Genomic DNA, 27,948 nt, shown 5'->3' with positions numbered 1-27,948 from the left:
GAACTCATTTGGAGTACTGTGAGCAGATCTGAGTATCACGGCTTGGAAGGATGTGCTGGCCTTACAGGGAGTATAGCATAGGTTTATAAGAATGATATCTGGATTTCAGGTCTTCAGTTATAAGGAGAGTACGCAAATCAGGCCTGTTTTCTCCAGAATTTAGAAGATTAAAGGGTGATCTGATCTAACTCTTCAAGATGCTAACAGGAGAATACAGGGTAGATAAAGATAAACTCTTTCTGCTGGTTGAGGACTCTAGAACTGGGAACATAGTCTGAGAATTAGGGCCAGACCTTTCGGGAGCGATGTTGGGAAGCACTTCTACACACACACTGTGTAGAGGTTTAGAATTGTCTTCCACAAACCGTAGTGGATACTAGATCAGTTGTTAACTTTAAATCTGTATTAGATACATTTTTGTTAAACAGCAGTATTGTGGAATATGGCCGAAAGGCATGTATATGTGTTGGGCCATGGATGGCGGAACAGGCTTGAGGGACTGCATGGCCCATTCTTCCGAGATTGGACGCAGTCCTGTCATACACTTTTCTAACCAGAGTTTTGATTTAATGCTCAGCCAACAAATTCCAATACCACTGATTACTTGTTACTCGTATATACAAGGGCTTTTGTGGCACAGTGGTAGTGTCCCTACCTCTGAGTCAGGAGGCCCAGATTCAAATCCTCTCTGCTACGTGCAATAAAATTCCTGAGTGGGTTGATTTTTTAAAAAATCAGAATGACATATTTTTATGCAATCTGTAAAGATGTGCTATATACTGTCTGAATCAAATATTTATTCAATTGCTTTTTAAAAAGAACATGGACATAGAGATGAAGAGGAGTGATCTAAACAAAATAATAAGGGGGTTAAACTAATCAGTTAACTTGATGAAAGTTATCTAAACAATGAGTCAAATGACCAGTGCTGGAAGATTCAATGACTGGGTAAAGTGGATCACAAATATGATCAGATTTTAACATGGAGCTTATACTGTAACATCTTTGTTTCAGAGACTGTGCGATAGATCCCACTTGTGTGCTATGCGTGGACTGTTTCCAGAATAGTCTTCACAAAAATCATCGGTACAAGGTATAGTATGTTCTTCCTGGTTCATTTTGTTTGTGCTGCCTATGTCTGAAAGCTTATATTAGTAACTCGCTTGTAGTGAATTGTAAGAGATTTCATTTGTAAGCGTTTTTTAACACTGTATTCTTAAAATGTGGGCAATGATGGCAAGACTGGCCTTTAATGTCATGCCATAGTTGCCCTTGAACTGCTGCATCTGTGTTAAGGTGCTCCAACAGTTCTATTACATAAAGCATTACAGTGTATGATACCAACAATGACAAAGGATGGTATGTGACTTGGAGGTGATGGTATTGTTGCACATCTGTTCCCCTCATTTTCAAAATTGGTTGAGGTCATGTGTTTGGGACGTGGAAAATTCTGGGACTAATGAGCTCTTTCCAATTTGGTTTTGCACCCTCTGTTCTTGTCACCTGCTGGAGAAGTAGCCAGGGAACCAGCCTGACTGATCTTGCACATAACAGTACTTATGAAGTTGTTATGAATTTAAGATGATTTCAAGGACTTAAGTTTTTAATGATTATGGAAAATTGACTCATTTCAAGTTTTTTAGACATACCTGAGGTGGTTTCTTTGAAAGATCGCTGTGGACAATAGAGATTTCTTTCTCTAAAGAGACTCTTGCCAAGACTTTTGAACTGTGTCTGATGAAGAGAGGCTCTTGTTTTATCAGTTGGAGGAAGACCTGCTAAGAACGAACATAATTGGAGGAAAGCTTGCTAAAATGATGCAGCCCAGCTAATATTTCCGTAAAGAAAACCCTCTTGTTGAGTTCAAAATGAATCCTATTTGATCATTTGAAAAAAAAGTGACGGAAGGATCATCTCAAGTTTGGAGTTTCCAAGCAAGCTGTGTCCGAAAGACTTCAGAGAAACCATGTGTGATTAGTGACATAACCACACATACCAGAATATGAGAGCAATAGAGCATCATACGTTTATTCTTTTGCTTGAAAGGATAATCTGTTGGCCAAATTTTGTATTCCCAAGAAAGTCAATCTTCGTAGGTAATTTTTCTCCTCTTTTCCTGAAGTGTATATTTGTGAGAGAATTTTGATGAGGTAGAGATAATATTGCAGACACAATGTACGTTAAACCAATTATTAGGTCTTTATTGAATAAGTTTTGTTTTAATAATAAACCAGTAATTGTGTTTATTAGGAAACCTGGTTTATATATCTTGTTTAGAACCTGATATTAATTAAGTATTTCATTGGTATCTTTCTCTATGTTGTATTATGTTTGAGTACCAGTAAAGATTGTGCCATTTTTCTAATTGTTTTAAAACTGATGCTTCTACATCACTTTGTATATTAAAGATGAATTCTTCTTATGGAGGGGGGTTTTGTGACTGTGGAGATGTTGAAGCCTGGAAGACTGGACCTGCTTGTAAAATGCATGAACATGGTGCATCAGAGGACTCTGCGGTAAGATGCTTTTCCAGCACCATTTGAACTTTTATTGATTGTGGCTAGTCTGGTGATGGCGACCAGAAGGATCAATATTTTCTTAATTTCGCCTTCCTCCTGCCAGTCAATTGCATTGAAATGACAAAAGTCATATTTATTGCTATGGAAACTCATTGCTTTAGCTTGAACTTGTATTTGCAACTTTCATTTTTGAAACTACTTCATTCATATGTGTACAATCACAATATAATATGCCTATACCTCCATAGGGATGGTTACAGATAGAAAGTACTCTAATTAAAAAAAATGTAAATATTCTGACTTTTCGACAGTGACGAGCCATTTATTACTCTCGGTTGGATATTGGGATGGTGACATGAGAATTTTGCACTGTGCTTGTGACATGATTCTGTCAGTGACATAGCTCCTCTTCCTTTGGCTGCTTGTCTCTGTGACCAATTTTCCATTAAGTATGCAGCATATAGCATCTTCGGCTGCAGTGCTTATTATGACTTCAGCGGGATGGGAGGTGTAGAGTTTATATTAGTCATAGCATTTATTATATATAACCAAATTAGAACCAGTACACTACCCGCTTAAAGTAAGACAATAAAGGTTTATCCTCTTATCTGCCAGATTTTTTTTATGACAACTGTTTGTAGGAGACGGTAGTTGAAGATCAAGACCTGTATTGATTCCTTTTCCAGCTCTTCACTCTTCTCCACATCTTCCATAATTGTTTCTATCAACATAGTGGAAAGCTTGAGCTCAATTAGTTACAATTTTTATTGTAGGCATACAACACTGTGGTTCAACTAGTCCGTACCGAACTTGATTCCAAACTAGTTCCGTCGGCCTGCACCTGGCCCATACCCTTTCAAACCTTTCCTATTCATGCATCTATCCTAGAAATGTATTAAATCTATTCAATGTCATTTAAAAGTCCTCCACTTTCTCAGGAAGTTCATTCCACACGCACGAACCACCTCTGTGTAGTTTGATAGATTATTTTCTTTGGAAAGTTATGAGTTTCTTCTGCTACCCGACATTTTACATGTATTTGGAAAGGCATGGACTGATTAGGGACAGTCAACGTGACTTTGTGCGTGTCTCACTAATGTGATTAAGTTTTTTAAAGAAGTGACAAAGAAGATTGAAGGTAGAGAGATAAACAGAAATTGCTGGAAAATGTCAGTTTTTATGCAGAAGATAGGGAAAGGGAATGTGGGGCAGGGGTGAGGGAGTGTTGAGTGGGATGAGGAGGAGGAGGATCTCGTGAGGAGTGAAAGATTGGTGGAGATAGATGAACTTCCTGAGAAAGTGGAGGACTTTTAAATGTCATTTAATACATTTCTACAATGGATGCAAGAGAGAGAAGAGTAGTTGGCCAAACCAAGTGGATAATAATCAGGCGAGGAGGGTGAATAGCTGTTAATGGGACTGTTAATAGCTAACAATGTGTCGTGTGTAGTAGCAGACCATGTGATAACAAGGCCTGATGTGTGAGGAGTGGGGTAAGGACGTCAGAGAGCTCAAGCTCAAAAATTGTTGAATTCAATGTTGAGGCCAGACGGCTGTAGAATTCTCGAGCAGAAAATGAGGTGCTGCCCTTCCAACTTCACCGTGCTTCACTGGGGCATTGCAGCAAGGCTCAGACAGAGATGTTGGCCAGGGAGCACGCTAGTGTGTTGTAGTGGTACGCAGCTGGAAACTCGGTCTTCTTTGGAAACAGAACGTAGGTGTTCTGTGAAGCGGTCACCCAACTTATGCTTTATTTCCCCATTGTAAAGGAGACCACTAACAGGCCCCGTTAATAAAGGACAGCTGTGATAAGATAAAAGGTAAAAACAAAGACTGCAGATGCTGGAAACCAGAGTCTAGATTTGAGTGGTGCTGGAAAAGCATAGCAGATCAGGCAGCATCCGAGGAGCAGGAAAATCGACATTTTGGGTGAGAAAACAAATGTGGCTGTGGTAGCAAGTCTGTTTCAGGACATGGTTGAAGAGCTTCAGGGCAGAGGAGATGACCTGGGGGTTGCAGTAAGAGAGAGACTCACTGAGATTCTTGTAGAGAAAGGAGGAAAACTTCTTCAAGGCAGGCATTCTTGCAAGAGGATTCACAGTAGGGTTAAAATCAACTAGGTAAAAACAATGACTGCAGATGCTGGAAACCAGATTCTGGATTAGAGTGGTGCTGGAAAAGCACAGCAGTTCAGGCAGCATCCGAGGAGCAGGAGGAGCTGTGATAAGATACAGGCAGGTATGAATTTAAGAGCAAAGTGGGCATGGAATCAACAAATTAATCTCAGTTGTACTGCAACTGAGCCACACTTGGTGGTAGACATGAAACCCCCTCAACCAGAGTATATTCTGTGCCTTTGCCACCCTCTGTTCTTCCTGCAAGTGTTGTTCAGCATGGGGAGGACAGATTCATCGGCAGAGGGAGGCCAGTTTGAGATGACCAGGGGGTTTCCTTGCTAGTGTTTAACCAGGTCCCATCATGGGGCCTGGCATGAATGTTGAGGACCCCCAGAGCAGCTCTCTCCCAACTGTAAACCACTGATGCCACCTTAGCTGGATCTGTCTTGATCGTGGGACAGGATATATCCAGATTAAACATGCAGTCTGCTGTTGATCTATTTCTGCATTCAGTGGCATACAGCTGTGACCTGAACTAGGCATTTGTCTTCCCATATGAAGACGTGCTACTTCTCGTGTGCAAATGGCACTTGCCATTGTCATTGCAACCAGTTGCAAAAACCCAATATAAAACATACTAGCTGTGCCATAGTGGCTTCCCTCCTCAAGATTGAGGATACAAATATCGGGAATCCTGCTGGCAAATCTGAAAGTATGTTTGGGGGTACAGGGGAACAGCTCTTAAGTTACTCCAAAATGGTTTGTTACCAATCCTAAAAGTAATTAAATAAGCATCGCTTCTAAAGAAGACTGAATTGTCAAAGCCACAAAATTAAAAGGGATGATCACCTGATTGGGATTGTATTGTAGACCCCTAATAGTCAGAGGGAAATTGAGAAACAAACTTGTAAAGAGATCTCAGCTATCTGTAAGAAAAATACGGTGGTTATGGTAGGAGATTTTAATTTTACAAACGTAGACTGGGACTGCCATAGTGTTAAGGGTTTAATGGAGAGGAATTTGTTAAGTGTGTACAAGACAATTTTCTGATTCAGTATGTGGATGTACCTACTAGAGAAGGTGCAAAACTTGACCTACCTTTGGGAAATAAGGCAGGGCAGGTGACTGAGGTGTCAGTGGGGGAGCACTTTGGGGCCAGCGACCATAATTCTATTAGATTTAAAACAGTGTTGAAAAAGGATAGACCAGATCTAAAGATTGAAGTTCTAAATTGGAGGAAATTTGATGGTATTAAGCAAGAACTGTCAAAAGCTGGTTGGGGGCAGATGTTCGCAGGTAAAGGGACGGCTGGAAAATGGGAAGCCTTCAGGAATGAGACAACGAGAATCCAGAGAAAGTATATTCCTGTTAGGGTGAAAGGAAAGGCTGGTAGGTATAGGGAATGCTGGATGACTAAAGAAATTGAGGGGTTGGTTAAGAAAAAGAAGGATGAATATGTCAGGTACAGACAGGATAGATCGAGTGAATCCTTCGAAGAGTATAAAGGCAGTAGGAGTATACTTAAGAGGGAAATCAGGAGGGCAAAACGGGGACATGAGATAGCTTTGGCAAATAGAATTAAGGAGAATACAAAGGGTTTTTACAAATACGTTAAGGACAAAAGGGTAACTAGGGAGAGAATAGGGCCCCTCAAAGATCAGCAAGGCGGCCTTTGTGTGGAGCCACAGAAAATGGGGGAGATACTAAATGAATATTTTGCATCAGTATTTAATGTGGAAAAGGATATGGAAGATACAGAATATAGGGAAATAGACGGTGACATCTTGCAAAATGTCCAAGTAGGAAGTGCTGGATGTCTTGAAACGCATAAAGGTGGATAAATCTCCAGGACCCAATCAGGTATACCCTAGAACTCTGTGGGAAGCTAGAGAAGTGATTGTTGGGCCTCTTGCTGAGATATTTGTATCATCGATAGTCACAGGTGAGGTGTCAGAAGACTAGAGGTTGGCTAGCGTGGTGCCACTGTTTAAGAAGGATGGTATGGACAAGACAAGGAACTATAGACCAGTGAGCCTGATGACTATAGAGAAGAGAGAATGATTCAGTGTATTCGTTATTCGCAAAATTCTACGTTAGCTGTGCTAAAAGCAAAGCCAAGAAAACCATACTCTGTGTATATGTGATGGGAGTGCAAGTGGGTTGTGAAGAAGATGGATTGTGAGACAACATGGACGGCACAGTTTTTGGTTTAAAGTTGTTGAACTCCACGTTGAGTTCTGAAGGCTGTGAAGTGCATAAATAGAAGATGAGGTGCTGTTCCCTACCAGAAAGCAGAAGACCGAGGACAAACTAGTATGAGAGGAAGTTAGGGAACTGAAATGGAAAGTATTGGGAGGTCCTGGTCATGCCTGTAAACCGAATAGAGGTGTTAAAGCAGTCATCCAATGTGCATTTAGTCAACCCAGTGTAGACATATTCTGAGTCTACCTGCAGCACATGGTTCAAGAAGGTAGCTCACCACCATCTTCTCAAGGACAATGAGAGGTGGTGAAGAAATGCTGGCAGCAGCTCCCACATCCTTATAAATTAATTAAAAGTGAGAGAAGGCTGGAAACATGAAGCAAAATTGCTTAATTGCACCAGTTTCAGGTGAGACCGTGAGAGTGGTGTCAATAGTGAGCAATATACCAGAAAAAGAGAGCATTGGAAAGGGTCCAGAATAGGAATGGAACAAGCAATGTTTCACAAACCACACAAAAAGGCCAACATAGCCAGGACAATGCATGGACCTCTAAGCTGAATTTGTGGAAAAAATAAGGTTTAAATTTAATTTGAACAATGTGCTTTCGCAGTAATTCAGGGTAATTCATGCTTATTGTGGTTCTGAGTAATTGAGTTCAGTAATTAGATTTTAAAGGCTGCATGCACTTTCAAATTTGATCTTAACTGTGTTAGATGTTGCAGGCACTAATATCTGAAGTACAAGTCTGTTTCTGACCATTTACTGCACAATTATTGAATGTTTATTTTGTGTTGTACTTTGTACTATTAGGAATTTCTGTTCCAGAGTTGAAGTGCACTTCTGTGATAAACTGGAGCCATCTGCTGTGATTGAATCAGATTTTCCTGGAACACTTCCCAGAATAGCAGTGTCATATAAACATTTACCAGTCCATACAGATTGCATGATACAACACATGCTTTTTTAAGTTTACAATTTTTAAGAATTTGAATCAGCTTTGTATGTACCCATTGACATAACCAGCCATTATATAGCACAAGATATGCTGTATTTGCACTGTTTGCAATTCCTCACACCAGAAACAAGCATAGGAACATTGTGCACTTCATTTTGACTGCCACCTTCTTAAAATACTGGCCAATTTACTTGTTTTGGTAAAGTTTAGTGATTAAAGTTTGTTATAATTCTTATATAGTTTCCTCTGGGCATCTGATATATGATCCAAATGTTATTGCTCTTCAGTAAAGAAGAGTTGCTCAGTATTAATATCTTATCTGAAAGTTGGCAGGTCCAACAGTGCAGCAGCCTGAGTTGTAGACTTGGGAATGCCAGCCTGAGTGTGTGCAGGAGTCTGTAGAGTGGGATTTGAAGTCATGATCTTCTGGCATGAGCAAGGAGGTTTTGACACTGGGGCTGGTGGTATGCATCTTTATATCTTCCTCCTGCCTTGTGCACATTCTCTTGCTTGCGCTTTCAACTGTTGATGATTCCACCTTCTGTGTAAAACCTAGATTGAACCAAAAGGAAGTCACTGCTATGAATATATAGAGATCTGTTTCTTCCTTGCAACTGAGTGCCTAAGCACTGAAACTTGATATGACATTCACGAAGGTGGAGGTTAACCCCCTCCCCCATGTGAACTAAAAACGAACTACTTAAAAAAAATCTTGCTTATTATGTGTAAAAGAAGTGTGAAAAGTGCCTCTTAACCCAATCTGTTATAAAGGAGTGGTTAAATGAAATGGAAACCTTTCACCTCCCCTATAATTAACAAGTAACAATTTACTTATCCAACTCCAACAGTGAACAAATTAGCAGATTACTAACAAACCAAACAATCCCTCCATAATTACCTATTCCTGAATAAAACAGGATTCTAATTGTATGCTGTTCCAATATCACAGGTCCCACTTGTATAAATCCAAGTAATAAGAAAACAAAATCAATTAAAACTTAGTCTGTCAAAGTTCGCATAGAATGCATCTCCCTGGACTTCTGTATTTTCTTCCATTGTCTTCCTCCGAAATGCTGCCTTAGTGGTTTTCTGGTGTCAAGAATATTATCTAAGAGTGTTGTGTATCTTTATGAATAGATAACTTTGCAGCTCTCAGGAAAAAAAGCTATTATCTCTTCAGATAGCAGTTGGCTCTCTCCCAATTTTTCAAAATGCCTGCATCTTTTATATCCTTGATAACTTATTAATTCTTTTCAATCGGATTGGTTCCTAGCAGTCAAAACCTTAGGTTTTCAGGATCTAAGGGCCTGGTTTAAATTAATTGGCTGATTCAAGCTAGTTACCAAAACAACAAACAAGCCTAAAGTTTTCCAATCACACAGCCAATTGTTACATATTTCCTTCTTGGAACTGTCTGCATCTATAGCTGCTTGTGGACACTTTTTAAAAATATCCAAGTTGCGAATGACTGTGCCCCATTACATTGTTTAAATGCAAGTTGATATCACTATGTCAAGGTGAACAGTTTTAAGTTCTGAAGGAGATTTATATTGGATCCAAACATTAACTCTGATTCACTTTCAATGGATACTGCCAGATTAGCTGAGTTTCTCCAGCATTTTGTTTTAATTTCAGATCTCCATCCTCCTACTTGGCTTTTGTATTAATATGAAATACTTTGTGTAGGACCATATGATATCTCCACACCAATAGTCTCAACTCTAATTCAATTGGACTAGTTGCAGCCTGAAAAATCCAGTCAAAACTTGTCATTTTTTGTTTGACCAAATGTGGCAGGATGCTCAGTTGGACGATCATACTGAATGGTAAAACAGGCGCGAAGAGCTGGATGATGTATTCCTCCCGTTTTCTATGTCTCTATTTGTTAATCACCTTTGAAAGTTTCTTGTGAATCAGCTTCCATCTTTCTGCTTTCAAGCAGTACATTCCAGATTGTCATAATTTGCATTTTAAAAGAAAATGCTTCTGTTTCTTCTGGTATTTTTGGTAAGTATCTTAATCCTGTCATCTGGTTGACTGCGCACCCAGTGACAACAGTTTCTTCTCATTTGCTCTATTAAACCTCTTGTACTTTTGAATGCTTCCATTGTTTCCCCTTAATGTTTTTGCTCGGGGAGAATAATACCAAAGTTGCTATGAAACAAAGGCAAGTTCCCCTTCATGGGTGTATGGTGGGTGATGGCTAGGAAGTGATTATGCTTTCTAATGAAAGAACAGTTTGGAAACAAAACATGGTATCATATCAAACATATAAGAGCTTATATGAATTAAAAGTAGCGTAAGCCGTTCAGCCCTTCAAGGCTAATCTGTCGATCAATAAGCTCATGATTGTTCTGTTTGTGTTCCCAATTCTATTATTCCACTCTACCCCTCCCCATCATCTTAGATTCTTCTCAGGCCACGGAATCAATCTACCTCAAATAGATGAGGTCGATAGACCCAGTGCATCACCTTCTCAGGACAGAGTTCCAAAGTTGCACCACCCTCTGAGACAAAATAATTCCCCACTTTGCTATGCTTAAAGGATGCCTGGTCATTTCGAAATGTTACCCCTTTTCCCTCTGCTCTAGGTATTGCAACCTGAACTAATGGAGTTCAGCTGTACACAGACAGGAATTCTCTCTGTCCTCTTGTCAGATCTCCTTCTCTAAAGTGCACAGTGCTATTTAGTTGCTCAGATCAGCAGCAGCAGCAGCGTGTGGAAACCACTAGTGGTATAGAAGTGGAGTGAGAGCTTGAACTGAATACAGCCTGCAAGAAGCTGAAGAGGGTGAGAGGCATGGTGATGAGGTCAGCAGTGCAACTGTTGGACTAATGTGAAACTGGGATGGATTGGCATTGGATAGGATAGTGATAATGCCAGCATAGAATTAGAGCATAATCCCCACTGTCAATACGAATTCAAGGAGGGGGTCACCCAGAAGAGGAGAGGAGAATAGTGTCAACATAAAAATGAAAGGGAAGAGGGTTGGGAAAGGATACTAAGATTAATTTGAATAATTAGGAGAATAATAACGCTAACAAACTTGAGGGGAGGGAGCACTTGTGCATGATCATGCTAATAATAGTAAGTTAACAATGACACGATACCAGGTTATATTGCAGCAAGTTTATTTGAAAGTACAAGCTTTTAGAGCACTGTTCCTTTGTCTAGTAGCTAATCAGGGAGGATACATAGGACACGGTTTATATGTAAAAGATCAAAGTGTCATACAACTGATGCGATAGTATGCAGCCTTTTTAGACATGGCTTGAGGGCTGTATTCTGAACTCAACAGACTACAGAGAGAAAACCTGTGAATGTCTTTGTAAAATGAAACTGATTTGTCATGTAAAATTTATTGGATGAGCCATGGAAAGTCCTATAAAGGCAGAGCTAAGATGGAAGAAATATAAACTTAGATACTGGCCAACTTAGATATTGGCAAATTTACTGAGTATTGCCAGCATTTTCTATTTTTATTACAGATAGAAGGTTATGCATTATACACTGACACACATCTATTTTAGAAAGGTGCGTAAGAATTAAAAGGAGAGTCGTGTGCGCTGAGGAATGCTACTCTGCATATATGTGCATTCTAAGCATTATATTTGTTTTCACACAGAATTCTGCAAGCCAGTTACCTGTGGGTTTGGCTGAAAGAGCCCAGCAACTCTTCACTATTATCTTCAGGTATATCATAGATATGTTGATCTGGACGGAAGATAAAGAGCTACCTTTGGGACTCCAACCAAGGTATACAAAGAAAAATTTCTCTTATGCCACCAAGATGCTGCATTACAATAATTGATAGTGATGCGATTTCTTCGGTCAACTACTATGACCAATCTGATATAGAACATTGAACATTAGAGCGCAGTACAGGCCCTTCGGCTCTCCATGTTGCACCGACCTGTGGAACCGATCTGAAGCCGATGTATCCCACACTATTCCATTTTCAACCATATGTTTATGGTCTGAGTGTTTCCCTATTTGTTAGCCCTTGTAACATACACCATGAAGGCTTGGTTCTTGTTGGGACAGATGTTTTGAAGTTATTAACAGTATTGACTATTTGCACTGTTCTAAGATCATGAACTTTACACAGTCTGTGCCCTTATACTTAGTGATTTTACAGCTATATTACATAGTTGTAACACTATACATGGCAGACCACAATGGATACAGAGTGCAATAACTCCATTGCACTGAGACTACTGAAGGTGAGGCAAGGACTTCTATTATTGACATTACACATTGAGATGACATCTAACTATTTTAAAGGCACTTTGCCTTTCTGGGGTAACTGCAATAATACAACAGATAGAAAGCATGATTAAATAGGATTTGTTAAGTCTTTGCAGGAATTCCAGTAAAGTTGACATTTGAAACATTTTCAAACATCAATGCAAGTAAAATGTTCATTTTGCTGGAACAAAGTACTAAGTGTTCAAAGAGTGAATGATCATTGAACATTATTACATGTTTACAATGCACTGAACTTTAGAGAGAGAACTCTTTGGAAATATAAACTGGTAAATGGAAGCTTGGATTATTAGACACTTTGCTCTGCTGAAACTGGACACCATACTTTTATACTGGCACTAGTTGTCTTTGCAAAAAAGGGCAGCTGTTCAGCAACAGCATTTGGATTGGTTTAAAGTGGCAGTTTGACACAGCTGAAATGTATGAGCACAGTTGGGACTCAGACCTTTGAGCCTGCCAGAACCAAAATTCCACTCGGGCTCTCTTCTGTGAAAAGAAAAGTAACAACACTCAACAATTTGCAAAAAGGAAGAACATTTCCAACTAGAGGCAAGACCCAGGTCTAACTGTCGACCAAATTGAGGATCATCGCAGTCAATATCAACTTGATATCATCAGCAAAAAACAAAATCACACTTCTGGGGAAAAGTCCATGTCATTTCTCCTTTTGGATTGGACTTAAATTCACAGCCTTTTAACCTATGTATTCCTCACAAATTTTCCTGAGATGATTGTTTCTGTTCTGTCCTTTGTGTCAATGAATGTGTTGTTTGGATTGAAAGGGGATTTGCACTAAGCTGCTATATTACTTACTACCTGATTTTGCTGCATTTTAGAGGATAAGTTTGTTATAATAAATAAGCTTTGTTTTTCTTACTCATTGATGAAACCTGGTGCAAGTTTCCTTTTTATCTTAGACGGTGGCCTCAGTCAGGTATTAACTATTCTTGAGATTCAAAATTAGTAATACTGTATTTCACACTTACGGAATAGTAGGGCTTGATTTTCAGCACTACTCCTACCAGGGATGTGATAACAGACAATAAACACAGTTAAATGACCTAACCAAGTAGTTTACTGAAGCAATTTAAGTAGAAAAGTCTAGGAACAATATGTTGACTGTCTTTTGTTCTTAATATGGAATGTGCGAGTGACTAGCAAGGCCAGAAATTTGTTGCCTATCCCTAATTGCTCTTGAATTGGGCAGCCCTTTAGGCTATCGCATGTAGTTAAATCAACCACTGTGTTGTGGACTTGGAGCCAGACGTTGCCCAGGCTGGGAAAGTATGGCAGATTTCAGAGTTAAAGCAAATTAGTGAACCAGATGGGTTTTTACAGCAATCGATGATAGTTTCATGGTTAGCCTTTCTGAAGCTTTGGATCCATATTTACTAAATTAATTTAAATTCTACTGGCTGCCATGGGATTTGAACCCAAGTAGCCAGACATTACTAAATTGCCTTTGTCTCATCTATTGTTTAAATAGCCATTGAGAAGGTTTTTGAAGTTTTAACGTAGATTTGATATTGAAGAACTGTAATTGCACAGATTTATTTTTAATTACAGAACTAATTGAAAAACTGAATGAAGAGTGAGGTGATTGGGAAAAGGTTGAAAACTTTTATATTTTGAAATGAATATCAGCAATTTGTGTATTTCTTGCTAGTGTGATCCAATAGAAATTGCTGATTAGGCAAAGTGTGGGCTATAGCATGCTACTTTAGGAGGATAAGTCTTGCCAACATTGACTAATAAGGAGAAACAAAGCCTGCACTTGCACACACTATATATCATCATAGCACTTTACCAACAAATGTATGAAAAAGTTTAAAGTTCACACACAATATCTCATTATATACTTGGAGAATGTGTTGTAATGATCTGTATTATTATTATATGTATTAATGATTGTATTTATGATTAGTTTATAAATAGTCATGTCTGGATTTCTGACTCACCACATTAATTCATGGTTAAAGTATTAAACAACATTTTTCTTTCCCTTGTTCACACTGTCCATTGGTGTTACACATTGAGAGAGTGAGTTCTATAGTGTTGTATTGAAATATCAACAAACTACATCACAGTTGCTTGTTGGTTCTGTCGGGGAAAATTCAGCAAACTTTGCAAGCTGATGTACCAATATTGAAGCGTATGCTTAAACTTCTTTTTTCCTCACAAGGGAGAAGACAGATTCCTTTTTCTGTGTGCTGTTTAATGATGAACAGCATTCGTTTGAGCATGTCATCCATTCACTCCAGAGGTCACTGGGCTGCTCACAGAGAGAAGCACAGAGTCACACCACCTTGATAGATAGAGAGGTAAGTGTCATTAGTGATTGTGGATTATTTTTTGTGCAACCAAAGCAACTTGCATTTAGATAGCATCTTTAACATAGTAAACAGGAAAGAAATCAGAGAAGCAAAGATACCACACTAAGCCAGAAAGGGTATAATTGGGATTGGTGACTGAGTGCTTGACCAAAAGACAGCTTTTAAGAAAGCTCTTGCAGGAAGATGGGCAAAATTTCAGAGATCTGGGCTTTAAAGTGTGATGGCTCAATTGCCAAGAGAGGTGTGGAGGAACTTGGAGATGAACTGAAGGTCAGGGTTGGTGAAATGCAGTATTCTAGGAGAGAAGTAGCATTGTAGGAGGTACAGAGATAGGCAGGGATGAGACCATAACTGTCTCAAGATGTGGATAAAAGTTATAAAAATGGGAGTGTTAATGGACAATCAAAGCTGCAGTTATATTGCCACTTGTATATTGGTAATCTGAAAGTGACCATATCTATAGATGCTCTGATCTGATTTTGGGCCCTTTTATACCATCTGGGCTTGATATCACATAGATTAGAAATACTTATTTTTTTAAGCTAGGCTTCAGAGTGTTTGAGGAATCCCTTGCACTCTTTGTTAACGTGTAGAGCTTTTGAAATGCTTAGTGAAGTTGGCACTCCCAACTCATACCCAGAACATTGAAAATGTGCCAGATGAGAATCGAGTTGTGCATGTAAATAAACAGTTCTTGTTATAAGGTCAAATCTCCTATTTAACTAACAGCTTAAGTTTTTTTCTTTGAATTGGATTTGCTGATCAAACATATTGGTACAAATTGATTTGCAATCAGTTGTTATGTAGTCAGCAAATTCATAGTTAACTACATTCAGTGCTAAATTGTCTGATCTCTACGTTGTTTAATGTAAACTTGCTTATTTTGTTTTAAGAAGTATGGTTTGAACTTCACTCAGATCCTTCAAATTTTGTTTTTGTGTCATGTCTCTGTAGGGTCGTAGAGCAGTAAAGCATGGAACACTGCAGTCGTGTCAAGAAACGAAGTTAGACGTTATTGTAAGTGAAATAAAATGCTTTCTGCATTCATTTAACAACTGCAGTTGAAGATAACTATAACGGTAGAGGAAATTATGAAGCGAGTTCGCTAATTATTCCAAGCATTAGCATTTCTGGTGGTAAGCTTTTACTGTGTGAAGAATGTGCGGAAGTAATTAATCTGCTTCAGATAACTCATACCGCGGGGAAGGGCATAGTTGGGGAATGGAGGGGGTAGTGCATGTGGGAGGGTTTGCATTGGGAGGGAAGATGATGAGGGGGGAATAGAAGAGGGTGAGTATGGGAGAGAAGGAAGAAGAAGGGAGGGGTAGTGAGGGTGTGTGCACAGGAGGGGAAGCAGGGAGTGCAAGAAGGATGTGGGGCGCATGCATGGGAGGGGAAGGGGGTACACACGCACGAGGGGGAAGGGACGAGTGTGCAACTGCGATTCAGATTGGTGGAAGATGGGAGGAAGGGACAGAGGCATTCAGTATGTGAGAGGGAGGAGCAGTTAAGAGAAATGTGGTACATGTGTAAATGGGAATGGTGAACATGAGAGATGGGATCTGCGAGCTGCAGGCAAAAAGAGCTTCGGAGATGAAGTGTGAGAGAGATAATGCACTTGTGAGAGATGGAAGGTTACATAGCAAGTTTAAGAATGCATTTTTGAAGAGAAGAAATGTACAATGGAAGGGAAGGAGGAAGTGAGCAAGCAGAGTGACACGACAGCATGTAAATTCAAGGGAACAATTGCATAATGAGTTAAAGGATGGGAAAGCAAGAGCTAAAACACATAATGAATAGAGAGAGAGAATGTTTGAAGAGGGTGTGTGTGAGAGAGAACCTGAGACTGAACGTGGGCCTGACACATGCCCTCCTTTTCCTCCTCCTTTCTAAACATCTGCCAGGCTGGGAATGGAGGAAGTTTGCTGGCTGAAAGATAACTTGTTTCCCAATCCCACCTTTGTATGCACTCCTCAGAGGTCAACTCAGTGTGCATCACCAGAGATGAACCAAGGTCAGGTGTGCCTTAAACTCAAGTCTTTGACTCCTCCCTGGGCCCTGCCCTGCTGATTGGCACTCGAAGCTGTCTCTCCAGCTCTGCGTAATAATCAAAAGGACAGAAAAAGGCTTTGCTAGTGAGCTGATTGGTCTAAAACTAATAAGAGCGAGACTGTTTAAGATTGAGGTGAAGGGTCTTTAGAACATGCTGCTCTAGGAGCTGTGGAAGCTCAAACATTGAGCAGGTTACAGACAGAAATCAGTCGATTTCAGGAGACCATTGGCATTGGGGAAAATGAAGTTTTGCGGACAAGTAACTTTATGCAGATGATCAACCATGTTCTAATTGATAGGTAGAGCCAGCTCAATGGGCTAAGTAGTCTGTTTCTGTAACCATGAATGAAGGAACTATAAACAGTGAATGATTGTATTGAGATATAAAGAGGAAAAGCTGTATGTATTCCACACCTGTGGAGAAACGAGCTGAATGATACTTTCAGGTTGATGTCAGTTTTTTAAGAATGGTAGCTGTCTTGCTCAGTAATCGCTATTTTACCATTATCATGTATATAAAGAATGGATTGTGTTAATTGGCATTTAGCCAAACCAAAGAGAATATTGTCATGTGCATTGTTAATTTTTCTTTCAGAACATTACAAACAGCGTATTCCAGTCACCTCTACGTGTTGAAATTCTTCATTCAAGTGTTGTATCCCATCAGAACTTTGCTTTACGTCTTCTCTCCTGGCTCAGTCAAGTTGTCAGCAACTCTGGCAAGTGCATGGCTTGTTTTAGTGAAACATTTTTGACTTGTACAATGGAATAAGTATTAGCCACTTGCAAGATATTAGCCGAAATTACATATTGACATTATTTTTTCCAATCAAATGCAAACTTCAGGTATGCTGTTTGCACCCTACTCCTGATTACTGAAAGTCTGAAAGCTGGATAATATTTTGATGCCTTGACCTGCCCTGCCATTAAATGCCAAGACTCAGCAGATTCTTCAGTATTCATCTGTACCAATTCCTTAGTTTTGTATTGTAGTTTGCTAAAAGCCCAGTTTTGCTTTTCACAATGATCCCATTGCAGTGCTTGTGGATGCTTAATAATTTAAGCATAATCTTTAACCCTTGACCAGCTCAGTGGCCTTTGCAGCTTGTACCCTATTTATTTGTTGCAAATTGCCAAATCTGAAATGTTTCTCCATGATTTTCTAACGTGTAAATGATATAGTTAATATCCTGTTTTTTAGAGGGATTTTTATTGAAAGATAAAAAGGAAATTTTTAAACAGTTTTTACAAAATTACCAAGTAATACAAACAAGTATAAACACTAATATACAATTAAATATATATATAAAAAAGAAATAAACAATAACTAAAACACAACAAACAAAAAAAAACTCAGCTAACTACTAATCTATCCTACAAACTACCAAAACATAAAATATCTTACATTACTAATAAGAAATAACGTAATAATTAAATAATTAAGTACATACTCCAAATCTTTTCAAATCTGCCCTCCCTGGATGTCCACGGGATGAAACTATTCTCCATTCTCTCTTTCTGTACAAGGAAAAATATCTTAGTCAACTGGGTAGCTGAGGGCCTTCCTGGACTTTCGAATTGGCACAGCTTAATCATGGAATATATCCCCCTTGACTTCCTCTCAAATATGGTGCACCAAAAAACTGAATTATTCTATAAAATATGGCAGCCCTTTCTGAACTATATAGACACAGATATTTCGGCCATATTGTCAAGGGCTTTTGTCTACTGTGGTAGTGGTTCTGGCTGGTCCAGGGGCCAGGGTGGGAGGAATCCTGTATAAATATCCTATTTTTTATATGAAGACCATCACTGATCTCTTTGCAGAACTGTGAAAGATCCTGATCATTGCTTAAATAATTGTACATGTACTTGCAAAAGTCCATTCAACCTTTGAGCTTGAAACTTGTTAATTGTTGAACCACGAGTCTGAATTTATCTTTCAGATAGCTGCTCGGTGGCACTTTAATTGGGAATATAACATGAATTGAAGTCTGGTCTCTTTCATAAGTAAATCACTTGTGTTACATAGACAGGGACTCTATTTTCAAAAACTGATTTCTAATAACTGCTAAATTCACATTCTTTATAATATCTCCCATTTAGTTCAATAGATGACTTCCAATTAAAATATCTAATTCCAGGCTCTGGTATCTTTAGTTTCTTAAATTTTCAAGTATGAATATTCCTATTATTCATCCGAATAGAGTTGCATGAGCCATAGTTCACAAGCAACATTGTCAGTTTGCTTCACTAGAGGATTGCTGTCATCAGGTTCAAGTCAGGAGTATTATAATCCTCTATTATATTGTATCCATACTGTTAAAGATAAATTTAAGTTTGGGTAGATGCAAATTGTTTTTCTTTCTATTATGCAGCTGGATTACGTCAGATTTTCTGTGAGGTGGTACTTAACCAAGAACCAGAATCTGATCAACCTTGCCTGAGCAGCAGATTAATGTTGGCTGATGCCAAGCTCTGGAAAGGTGAGTAAGCATGTCAGCAACTAGTTGAGTTCAAGTTGATCAGGTAAAGAAGTCACAGGATTGTTTCTCTTGAGGATCTCCTACCTTCCTCAGAATTTTCAGTTTGTCATTTGAAAAAAAAATATTCTTTGAACATTTCCTATTTTTCTGATACACGATAATAAGAAAATGGTTAGCATCTTGGTAACGCAGGTTACTTTGTAATAATGGACCTCGGTCATTCTCTGTTTAACTGAGTATTTATGAAATGCTGCTCTTGTCAGATGTGGGAGTTTCAAGAGAGTTTACGGGTTACTGAGCATTAAATCTACAATAAATGTTGGTTGCGAATCCTATCAGATCGAACAGATCGGTTGGAGCAACGGTTAGAGGCACTGAGGAATTTACAAGAGTTACGGGGTGTGATGGATGGCAGTTTTAAGAAGGGAGAAAAATGCAGATACAGTCAGATAGACGGGTTAACTCCAGGGAGGTGGGCAGGTGGTACAGGGGTCTTCTGTGGTCATCCCCATTTCAGACAAATATGTTGTTTAGGAAAATGTAGGGGGTGATAGACTTTGAGGGGAATGTAGCATGAACAGCCAAATTTCTGGTATCAAGACAGGTTCTAATGTAATGAGAGGTACATCGGGTTCTAAGCAATTGATTGTGTTAGGGGTCTGTCTAGTTAGAGTAACACACAGCAGCGAAAACCCAGAATGGTGTGTTGCCTCCCTGGTGCCAGGATCAAGGATGTCTCACAGAGGTTGCAGAATATTTTCAAAGGGGAAAAGGACCAGCAGGCGGTCATTGTACACATTGGTACCAATGACATAGGAAGGGAAAAGGATGAGATTCTGAAGGGAGAGTATAGAAAGTTAGGTAGGAATTTAAAAAGGAGGTCCTCAAAGGTAGCAATATCTGGATTACTCCCAGTGAGGGGAAGACTAGGAGGATGGAGCAGATGAATGCATGGCTGAGGAGCTGGTGAATGGGAGAAGGATTTACATTTTTGGATCATCGGAATCTCTTGGGGTAGAAACGACCTGCACAAGGATGGATTGCACTTGAATTGGAAGGGGACTAATATACTGGCAGGATTTTCTAGAGCTGCTCGGAAGGATTTAAATTAGTGAAGGGGGAGTGGGGGTGGGTGGGATGGGACTCTGGGAGATACTGAGGAAAGAGATTGATCTGAGACTGGTACAGTTGAGAAAAGAGGCGAGAGTGTGTTGCTGGAAAAGCACAGCAGGTCAGGCAGCATCTGAGGAGCAGGAGAATCGACGGTTTGGGCTGGTACCCTTCATCAGGAATGAAAGGCTCTGGTCCGAAACGTCGATTCTCCTGCTCCTCGGATGCTGCCTGACCTGTGCTTCTCCAGCAACACCCTCCCACCTCTGATCTCCGGCATCTGCAGACCTCGCTTTCTCTCAGTTGAGAAAAGAGCTGGGGAATATGGATTGGGAGCAGCTGTTTGAACGTAAATCCACATTTGATATGTTGGTGGCTTTTGAAGAGAGGTTGATTAGAGTGCAGGACAGACATGTCTCTGAAAATAAGGGATGGAAATGGCAAGATGAGGGAACCATTTTGACAGGTGAAATTGAGACTAGCTAAGAGGAAAAAGGAAGCATACATAAGGTCTAGGCGACTGAAAACAGACAAAGCTTTGGAAAAATATCAGAAATGTGGGACCAATCTGAAACAAGGAATTAAGAGTGCTGTAAGAGGTCATGAAATATCTTTAGCAAACAGGGGTAAGGAAAATCCCAAAGCCTTTTATTATAATGTAAGGAGCAAGAGGGTAAGTAGAAAAAGGGTTGGCCCACTGAAGGACTAAAGAGGAAAGTTATATGGAATTATATAAAATCCGTACGATGTGGAAACGGGCCTTTTGGCCCAACAAGGCCACACCTACCCTCCAAAGAGTATCCCACCCAGAACCATTCCCCTACCCTATTATATTTTCTCTGACTAATGCACCAGACCTATACATCCCTGAACACTGGGATAATTTAGCATGGCCAATTCACCTGCACATCTTTGGACCGTGGGAGGAAACTGGAGCAGACACTGGGAAGAATATGCAAACTCCACACAGACTGTCACCTCAAAACAGAGAAAATGGGTGAGATTCTTAATGAGAATTTTGCGTCTGTATTCACCGAGGAGAGGGATGTTGAGGTTTAGGGATAGATATTTGATTACGCTAGGTCAAGTAATCAAACGTTACTCTCGGTCAAGTCGCATAAGGAGGGAGGAAGTGTTGGGTATTCTGAAAGGTAATTAAGGTGGACAAGTCACCAAGTCCAGATGGAATCTATCCATATTACTAAGGCAAGTGAGAGAGGAAATAGCTGGGGCCTTAACAGATATCTTTGCAGCATCCTTGAATATGGATAAGAACCTGGGGGGACTGGAGAATTGCTAATATTGTCCCCTTACGTAAGAAGGGTAGCAGAGCTAATCTAGGTAATTATAGACCAGTGATCCTGACATCAGTGATAGGCAAGCTGCTGGACAAGATTCTGAGGGTTATGATCTATTTACATTTGGAAGACAAATGGGCTTATCAGTGATAGGCAGCATGGTTTTGCGCAGGGAAGGTCATGTCTTACCAACTTAATAGAATTTGAGGAAGTGACAAAGTTGATTGAGGGAAGGCCTGTAGATGTCAGATACATGGACTTTAGTAAGGCGTTTGAGTAGGCTGATGGAGAAAGTGAAGCCACATGGGGTCCAGGGTGTACTAGCTAGATGGATAGAGAACTGGCTGGGCAACAGTAGACAGACTAGTAGTGGAAGGGAGTTTCTCAAAATGGAGATCTGTAGTCAGTGGTGTTCCAACAGGGATTCATGTTGGGACCACAGTTGTTTGTGATATACATAAATGATCTAGGGGAAGGCTTGGTGGTCTGATTAGCAAGTTTGCAGATGACACCAAGATTGGTGGAGAAGCAGATAGTGAAGAAGACTGAATATAGATAGATTGAAGAGTTGTGCAGAGAAATGGCAGATGGAGTTCAATCCTAGCAAATGCGAGGTGATGCATTTTGAAAAATCCAATTCGAGAGAAAACTATATGGTAAGTGGAAAAGCCTTGGGAAAATTCATGTACAGAGGGATTTTTTAAAAAATTCGTTCATAGGATGAGGCCAGCATTTATTGCCCATCCCTAATTGCCTGGAGGGCAATTGAGAGTCAACCACATTGCTGTTCATCGGATGGGGTGTTGAGTGCAAGAGTTGGCAGGTCATGTTGCAGTTGTATGGGACTTTGGTTTGCCTAAATTTGGAATACTGCATATGGTTGTCACATGATCAAAAGGATGTGGAGACGGTGCAGAGGAGGTTCATCTGGATGTTGCCTGGTATGGAGGGTGCTAGTTATGAAGAGAGGTTGAGTAGATTAGGATTATTTTCATTAGAAAGATGGAGGTTGAGGGGGGATCTGATTGAGGTCTACAAAATCATTAGAGGTTGAGACAGGGTGGACAGCAAGAAGCTTTTTCCCCAGAATGAGGGACTCAATTAATAGGGGTCACGAAATCAAGGTGAGAGGGGAAAAGGTTATGGGAAATATGTGTGGAAAGTTCTTTACACAGAAGGTGGTGGGTGCCTGGAACGCGTTGCCAGTGGAGGTGATAGAGATGGACATGATAGTGTCACGTAAGATGTATCTAGTCAGATACATGAATGGATACGGAGCAGAGGGATAGAAATCTTGGGAAAATACGCAACAGATTTAGATAGCGGATCTGGATCGTCGCAGGCTTGGAGGGCTGGAGGGCCTGTACCATGCTGTAATTTTCTTTGTTCTTGAGAGGTAGGTGTTGTGGAGTGATGTGGCGAGATGCGAAGATATAAGGAGGGAATTGCAGACTTAGGATGCAGCCAGCTGAAGAGAGCAATGGCATGTGTTAAGGTAATGGAAGGGAACTTGCAGAAGACCGTGAAGCATCTGGAAGTTAAATTGCTTTTTAAAATAGATTTCCTTGTTTTTTTTAAAACTCATTGTCTAGATTTAAATGAATGGGCTGCAGACTTTCTGATGGATTCTGGTCATTAAAGCCACAAAATGTGAAATGTGCTTTCCATTTTATTCACGAATGATGAAGATCGAATGCTGCTATGTTCAGAATCCAAAGTGGAAATTCAGGCCAACCCCATTTCTTGCTATTCTGACATCACTCATTTAGGAGTTAGTTTACCACATGTGCATGAATTTATATTGATCATTTTGCTTTTGATTGCAGATGGCTGCAGGATGTTAGTCATGACAGATTATACAGTAACAAAGATATGAAGCATGTGAAAACTATAGATTTAACCAAGGAACAGGCAGAATAAATATGCATTCATTTGTTTTAATGCAGGAGCACGCAAAGCCTTTCATGAACTGATAGTATGCAGTTTGCTGATGGAAACAGAATACAAGAGACTCTTTGCTATTGAATTTATCACTGTAAGTACCTGTTTTATTCTGGTCAATGCCTAGCAGTGACTGAGATTTAGAAGCACATCTTTGCTCCCAAAAGCTCTGAATTGTGGAAGTGTTTTCATAGGTTGTCAGTTATAGAAGTTAGTAGTGACAAGTAAAATATAAACTTTGGTCAGGGAACCAAACCAAGACCGTGCCTCTTCCCCTCCCCCACCCACCCACCAAGACCTATTGTCTCACTGCCTGGAACACCAACTTTCAGATTGGCTGAGGAGTTACACCAAACACTAAAACACTTAGTAGAAGACTCACACCACTCCAATCAAGAATTCCTGAAGACCATCAAAGACACCAAGATAGAAGAGGATGAAATAATGGTCTCCTTTGATGTAACAGCCTTGTTCATATCCATCAATATCAAACTGGCCAAGGAAACACTGAAGAACCAAAGACACATAAACCAGACACCACCAACTTCATCGGCAAGACAATATCGTCAAGCTAGTGGACCTATGCCTTACCACTCACTTCACCTTCAACAACAAAACCTACGGACAAACCTACGCAACACCCATGGAATCTCCGATATTTGGGTTGTTAGCAGAGGCAGTAATGCAGAGACTCGAACAAACAACTCTGCCAACTATCCCACCCAAACTTTGGGTCCGCTACGTGGATAACACCTTTGCCATCACAAAATGAAACACATTAGAGGAAACCTTCAAGGCTATCAATAATACCCGTATTGGCATAAAATTCACTAAGGAGGAGGAAAACAACAACGAACTACCATTCCTAGATGTCACAGTAGAGCGAACAGCCAATGGGGACCTTCAAAACAGCGTCTACAGGCAAATAACACATACTGACCAAATACTGAACTACAGAAGCAATCATTCCAACACCCACAAATGAAGCTGCATTAGAACATTATTTCAATGAGCCACCACACACTGCAGCGCAGAGGAACTAGGCAGAGCAGAGGAAAATCGCCTATACCGTGTATTCAAAAAGAACGGGTACCCAATGAACACAGTCTGATGATTTCTCAGCAACAAACCCCAACAAGCAGACAAAACACATCCAGAAACCCTAGCCACTCTCCTCAGCTAATGAACTTTGAAGACCCTGTACAGACAACAAGCAAAACTAATGTAATTTACAAGATGCTGAAAATGTGTTGCTGGAAAAGCGCAGCAGGTCAGGCAGCATCCAGGGAACAGGAGAATCAACGTTTCGGGCATAAGCCCTTCTTCAGGAATGAGGAAAGTTTGTCCAGCAGGCTAAGATAAAAGGTAGGGAGGAGGGACTTGGGGGAGGGGCGTCGGAAATGTGATAGGTGGAAAGAGGTCAAGGTGAGGGTGATAGGTCAGACTGGGGTGGGGGCGGAGAGGTCGTGAAGAAGATTGCAGGTTAGGAAGGCGGTGCTGAATTCGATGGATTAGACTGAGACAAGGTGGGGGGAGGGGAAATGAGGAAACTGGTGAAATCCGAGTTCATCCCTTGTGGTTGGAGGGTTCCTAGGCGGAAGATGAGGCGCTCTTCCTCCAACCGTCGTTTTGTTGTGGTCTGGCGATGGAGGAGTCCAAAGACCTGCATATCCTTGGTGGAGTGGGAGGGGGAATTGAAATGTTGAGCCACAGGGTGGTTGGGTTGGTTGGTCCGGGTGTCCCAGAGGTGTTCTCTGAAACGCTCCGCAAGTAGCCGGCCTGTCTCCCCAATATAGAGGAGGCCACATCGGGTGCAGAGGATGCAATAGATGATGTGTGTGGAGGTGCAGGTGAATCTGTGGCGGATATGGAAGTTTCCTTTGGGGCCTTGGAGGGAGGTGAGGGGGGAGGTGTTGGCGCAAGTCTTGCACCTCCTGCGGTTGCAGGGGAAGGTGCCGGGAGTGGAGGTTGGGTTGGTGGGGGGTGTGGACCTGACGAGGGAGTCACGGAGGGAGTGATCTTTACGGAATGCTGATAGGGGAGGGGAGGGAAATATATCCTTGGTGGTGGGGTCCGTTTGGAGGTGGCGGAAATGACGGCGGATGATGCGCTGAACATGTAGATTGGTGAGGTGGTAGGTGAGGACCAGTGGGGTTCTGTCCTGGTGGCGGTTGGAGGGGCGGGGCTCAAGGGCGGAGGAGCGGGAAGTGGAAGAGATGCGGTGGAGGGCATCGTCGACCACGTTGGGGGGGAAATTGCGGTCCTTGAAGAAGGAGGCCATCTGGGTTGTGCGTTTTTGGAACTGGTCCTCCTGGGAGCAGATGCGGCGGAGTCGAAGGAATTGGGAGAATGGGATGGCGTTTTTACAGGGGGCAGGATGGGAGGAGGTGTAGTCCAGGTAGCTGTGGGAGTTGGTCGGTTTGTAGTAGATGTCCGTGTTGATTCGGTCGCCTAAGATAGAAATAGAAAGGTCGAGGAAGGGGAGGGAGGAATCTGAGACTGTCCAGGTGAATTTGAGGTTGGGGTGGAAGGTGTTGGTGAAGTGGATGAACTGTTCAACCTCCTCGTGGGAGCACGAGTCGGCACCGATACAGTCATCGATGTAGCGGAGGAAAAGGTAATTTACAAGATACCTCGTAATTTACAAGATACTGTGCAAGGACTGGAACAAACACTACATTGGACAAACAGGCAGAAAACTAGCCACTAGGATATATGAACATCAACTAGCCACAAAAGGATATGACCCACTCTCATTTGTATTCTTACATACATGAGGAAGGACACCACTTCGACTGGAACAATACATCCATCCTAGACAAGCCAGAGATACGCATGAAAATTTCAACCGGAATTCTATCAACAAATACAATGACTTGGATCTCATTTACCACCACATGAGAAAATGAACAGGAAATGACATCACTGGGGAAATGCTGTCACCACAGGAAATGGCATCATCAACCCAAGGAAACCTAAACACATAAATAGAAAGCAGGCTGTCACCAGTGCTTCATCTGGAAGCTCACTGATGATGTTACCTAGTATGGTGACAAAACGTCTGAAAACGAACCTTCCAGCTCAGCAAGCAAACCTACATTCGGAACCTCAACCAGAGCTACAAATCTTCTCAAAAGAGAAATTAATAATAATAAAAGTAAAAGCATGTTGTTTAAGCACACTAATTATGGGAGTAATCATCAGTACAAGGCATCAGTTTTGAAATTACAAACTCCAATGTTAGTTATGTACAAGTCCAATGGACTAGATTTTAAAAAGCCATTTCCTTTTATGGCAGAGCACGGGGATGTAAATCTTAAGATTGACAGTTGACATATCCAACAAACGGCCGAGGAGAATGTTCTTTGTTTGGCTGTGGAGCGTGCTACCACTGAGTAGTTGGAACAAATAACAGATGCACTTAAAGGGATAATCAGCACATGACACAGAAAGGAGGAGGACATGACAGCACGTGACCGAGTGCATCATCAAAGAACCCGAGCAAAACTGGAATCTGTGGGTATCAAGGAGGCACAGTTTGCTGGTTGGAGTCCTATCTGGCACATGGGAATATGGTTGCAATTGTTGGAGGTCAGTCAGTCCAGCTGTAGGACGTCTCTGCAGCAGTTCCTCAGGGTAGTGTCCTTGGGCCAACCATCTTCAGCTTCTTTAAGGGTGACCTTCTCTTGATTATAAGGTTAGGCAGGTCCACCTAACCTTGATTATAAGGTTAGGTGGACCTGTGGGCACTGCCTTAGAATTGGAGGGGCTCAATTTAGAATGGAAATGAGGAGACCTTTCTTCAGCCAGAGAGTGGTGGGACTGTGGAATTCCTGAAGAAAGGCGTATGCCCAAAACGTCGATTCTCCTGCTCCTTGGATTCTGCTTGACCTGCTGCACTTTTCCAGCAACACATTTTTCAGCTCTGATCTCCAGCATCTGCAGTCCTGACTTTCTCCATGTGAAATTTATTGTCATGGAGTGCAGTGAAGGCCAGGAAGTTAAATGTCTTCAAGGCAGAGATTGGTAAATTCTTGATCTCACAAGGAATTAAGGGCTATGGGGAGAGTGTGGGTAACTGGAGTTGAAATGCCCATCAACCATGATGATATGGTGGAGTAGACTTGAATGGCCTTACTTCCACTCCTGTGTCTTATGGTCTTATGGATGACTGCAGCTCCAACAACACAAATGAGGTAGTGAGTGGAATCGAGCATGGAGCACATACAGCTGATCTAACTCATTCTGATTTGATTTATTATTGTGACATGTACTGAGATAAAGTGAAAAGTACTGTTTTGGGTACTAATCAAACAAGCTATTCCTTACACAAGTACAACAGCGTAATAGAATAGAATACTGAACATAGTGTTACAGCTACAGAGAAGGTGCAGAGAAAGATCAACTCTCATATATGAGGGGTCAATTCATAAGCTTTATAACAGGGAAGAAGATATTCTTGAATATGTTGGTAAGTATTTTCAAACTTTTGTGCCTTCTGCCCGATGGAAGAGGACGGAGGAGAGTATAATTGGGGTGGAATGGGTCTTCGATTACGTTGGCTGCTTTTGCAAGACAGCGGGAAGTAGAGACAGAGTCAGTAGAAGGAAGGCTGGTTTTTGTATTGGACTGGGTTGCTTTTACAACTTTCTGTAATTTCTTGCATT

General features: G+C 40.9%; 1 protein-coding gene across 1 annotated transcript in view; it reads left to right on the top strand.

Annotated features, from left to right (window-relative positions):
* ubr1 (ubiquitin protein ligase E3 component n-recognin 1) overlaps nucleotides 1-27,948 on the top strand; it is a 215,675-nt gene that overhangs the window by 18,960 nt on the left and 168,767 nt on the right. The window contains exons 3-10 of the mRNA XM_043698391.2: nucleotides 1,015-1,093; nucleotides 2,409-2,516; nucleotides 11,421-11,551; nucleotides 14,244-14,382; nucleotides 15,349-15,411; nucleotides 17,042-17,165; nucleotides 18,825-18,932; nucleotides 23,287-23,375. Coding sequence (XP_043554326.2) covers nucleotides 1,015-1,093; nucleotides 2,409-2,516; nucleotides 11,421-11,551; nucleotides 14,244-14,382; nucleotides 15,349-15,411; nucleotides 17,042-17,165; nucleotides 18,825-18,932; nucleotides 23,287-23,375 — 841 coding nt within the window. The remainder of the gene's footprint in view (nucleotides 1-1,014; nucleotides 1,094-2,408; nucleotides 2,517-11,420; nucleotides 11,552-14,243; nucleotides 14,383-15,348; nucleotides 15,412-17,041; nucleotides 17,166-18,824; nucleotides 18,933-23,286; nucleotides 23,376-27,948) is intronic.

The sequence above is a fragment of the Chiloscyllium plagiosum genome, unplaced genomic scaffold, assembly GCF_037043375.1.
Source record: "Chiloscyllium plagiosum isolate Xiang-an unplaced genomic scaffold, Cpla_swu_hap1 HiC_scaffold_8, whole genome shotgun sequence".
Taxonomy (NCBI): domain Eukaryota; kingdom Metazoa; phylum Chordata; class Chondrichthyes; order Orectolobiformes; family Hemiscylliidae; genus Chiloscyllium; species Chiloscyllium plagiosum.
Note: the sequence above shows the minus strand (reverse complement) of the source record. Positions and strands in the feature narration are given on the sequence as shown.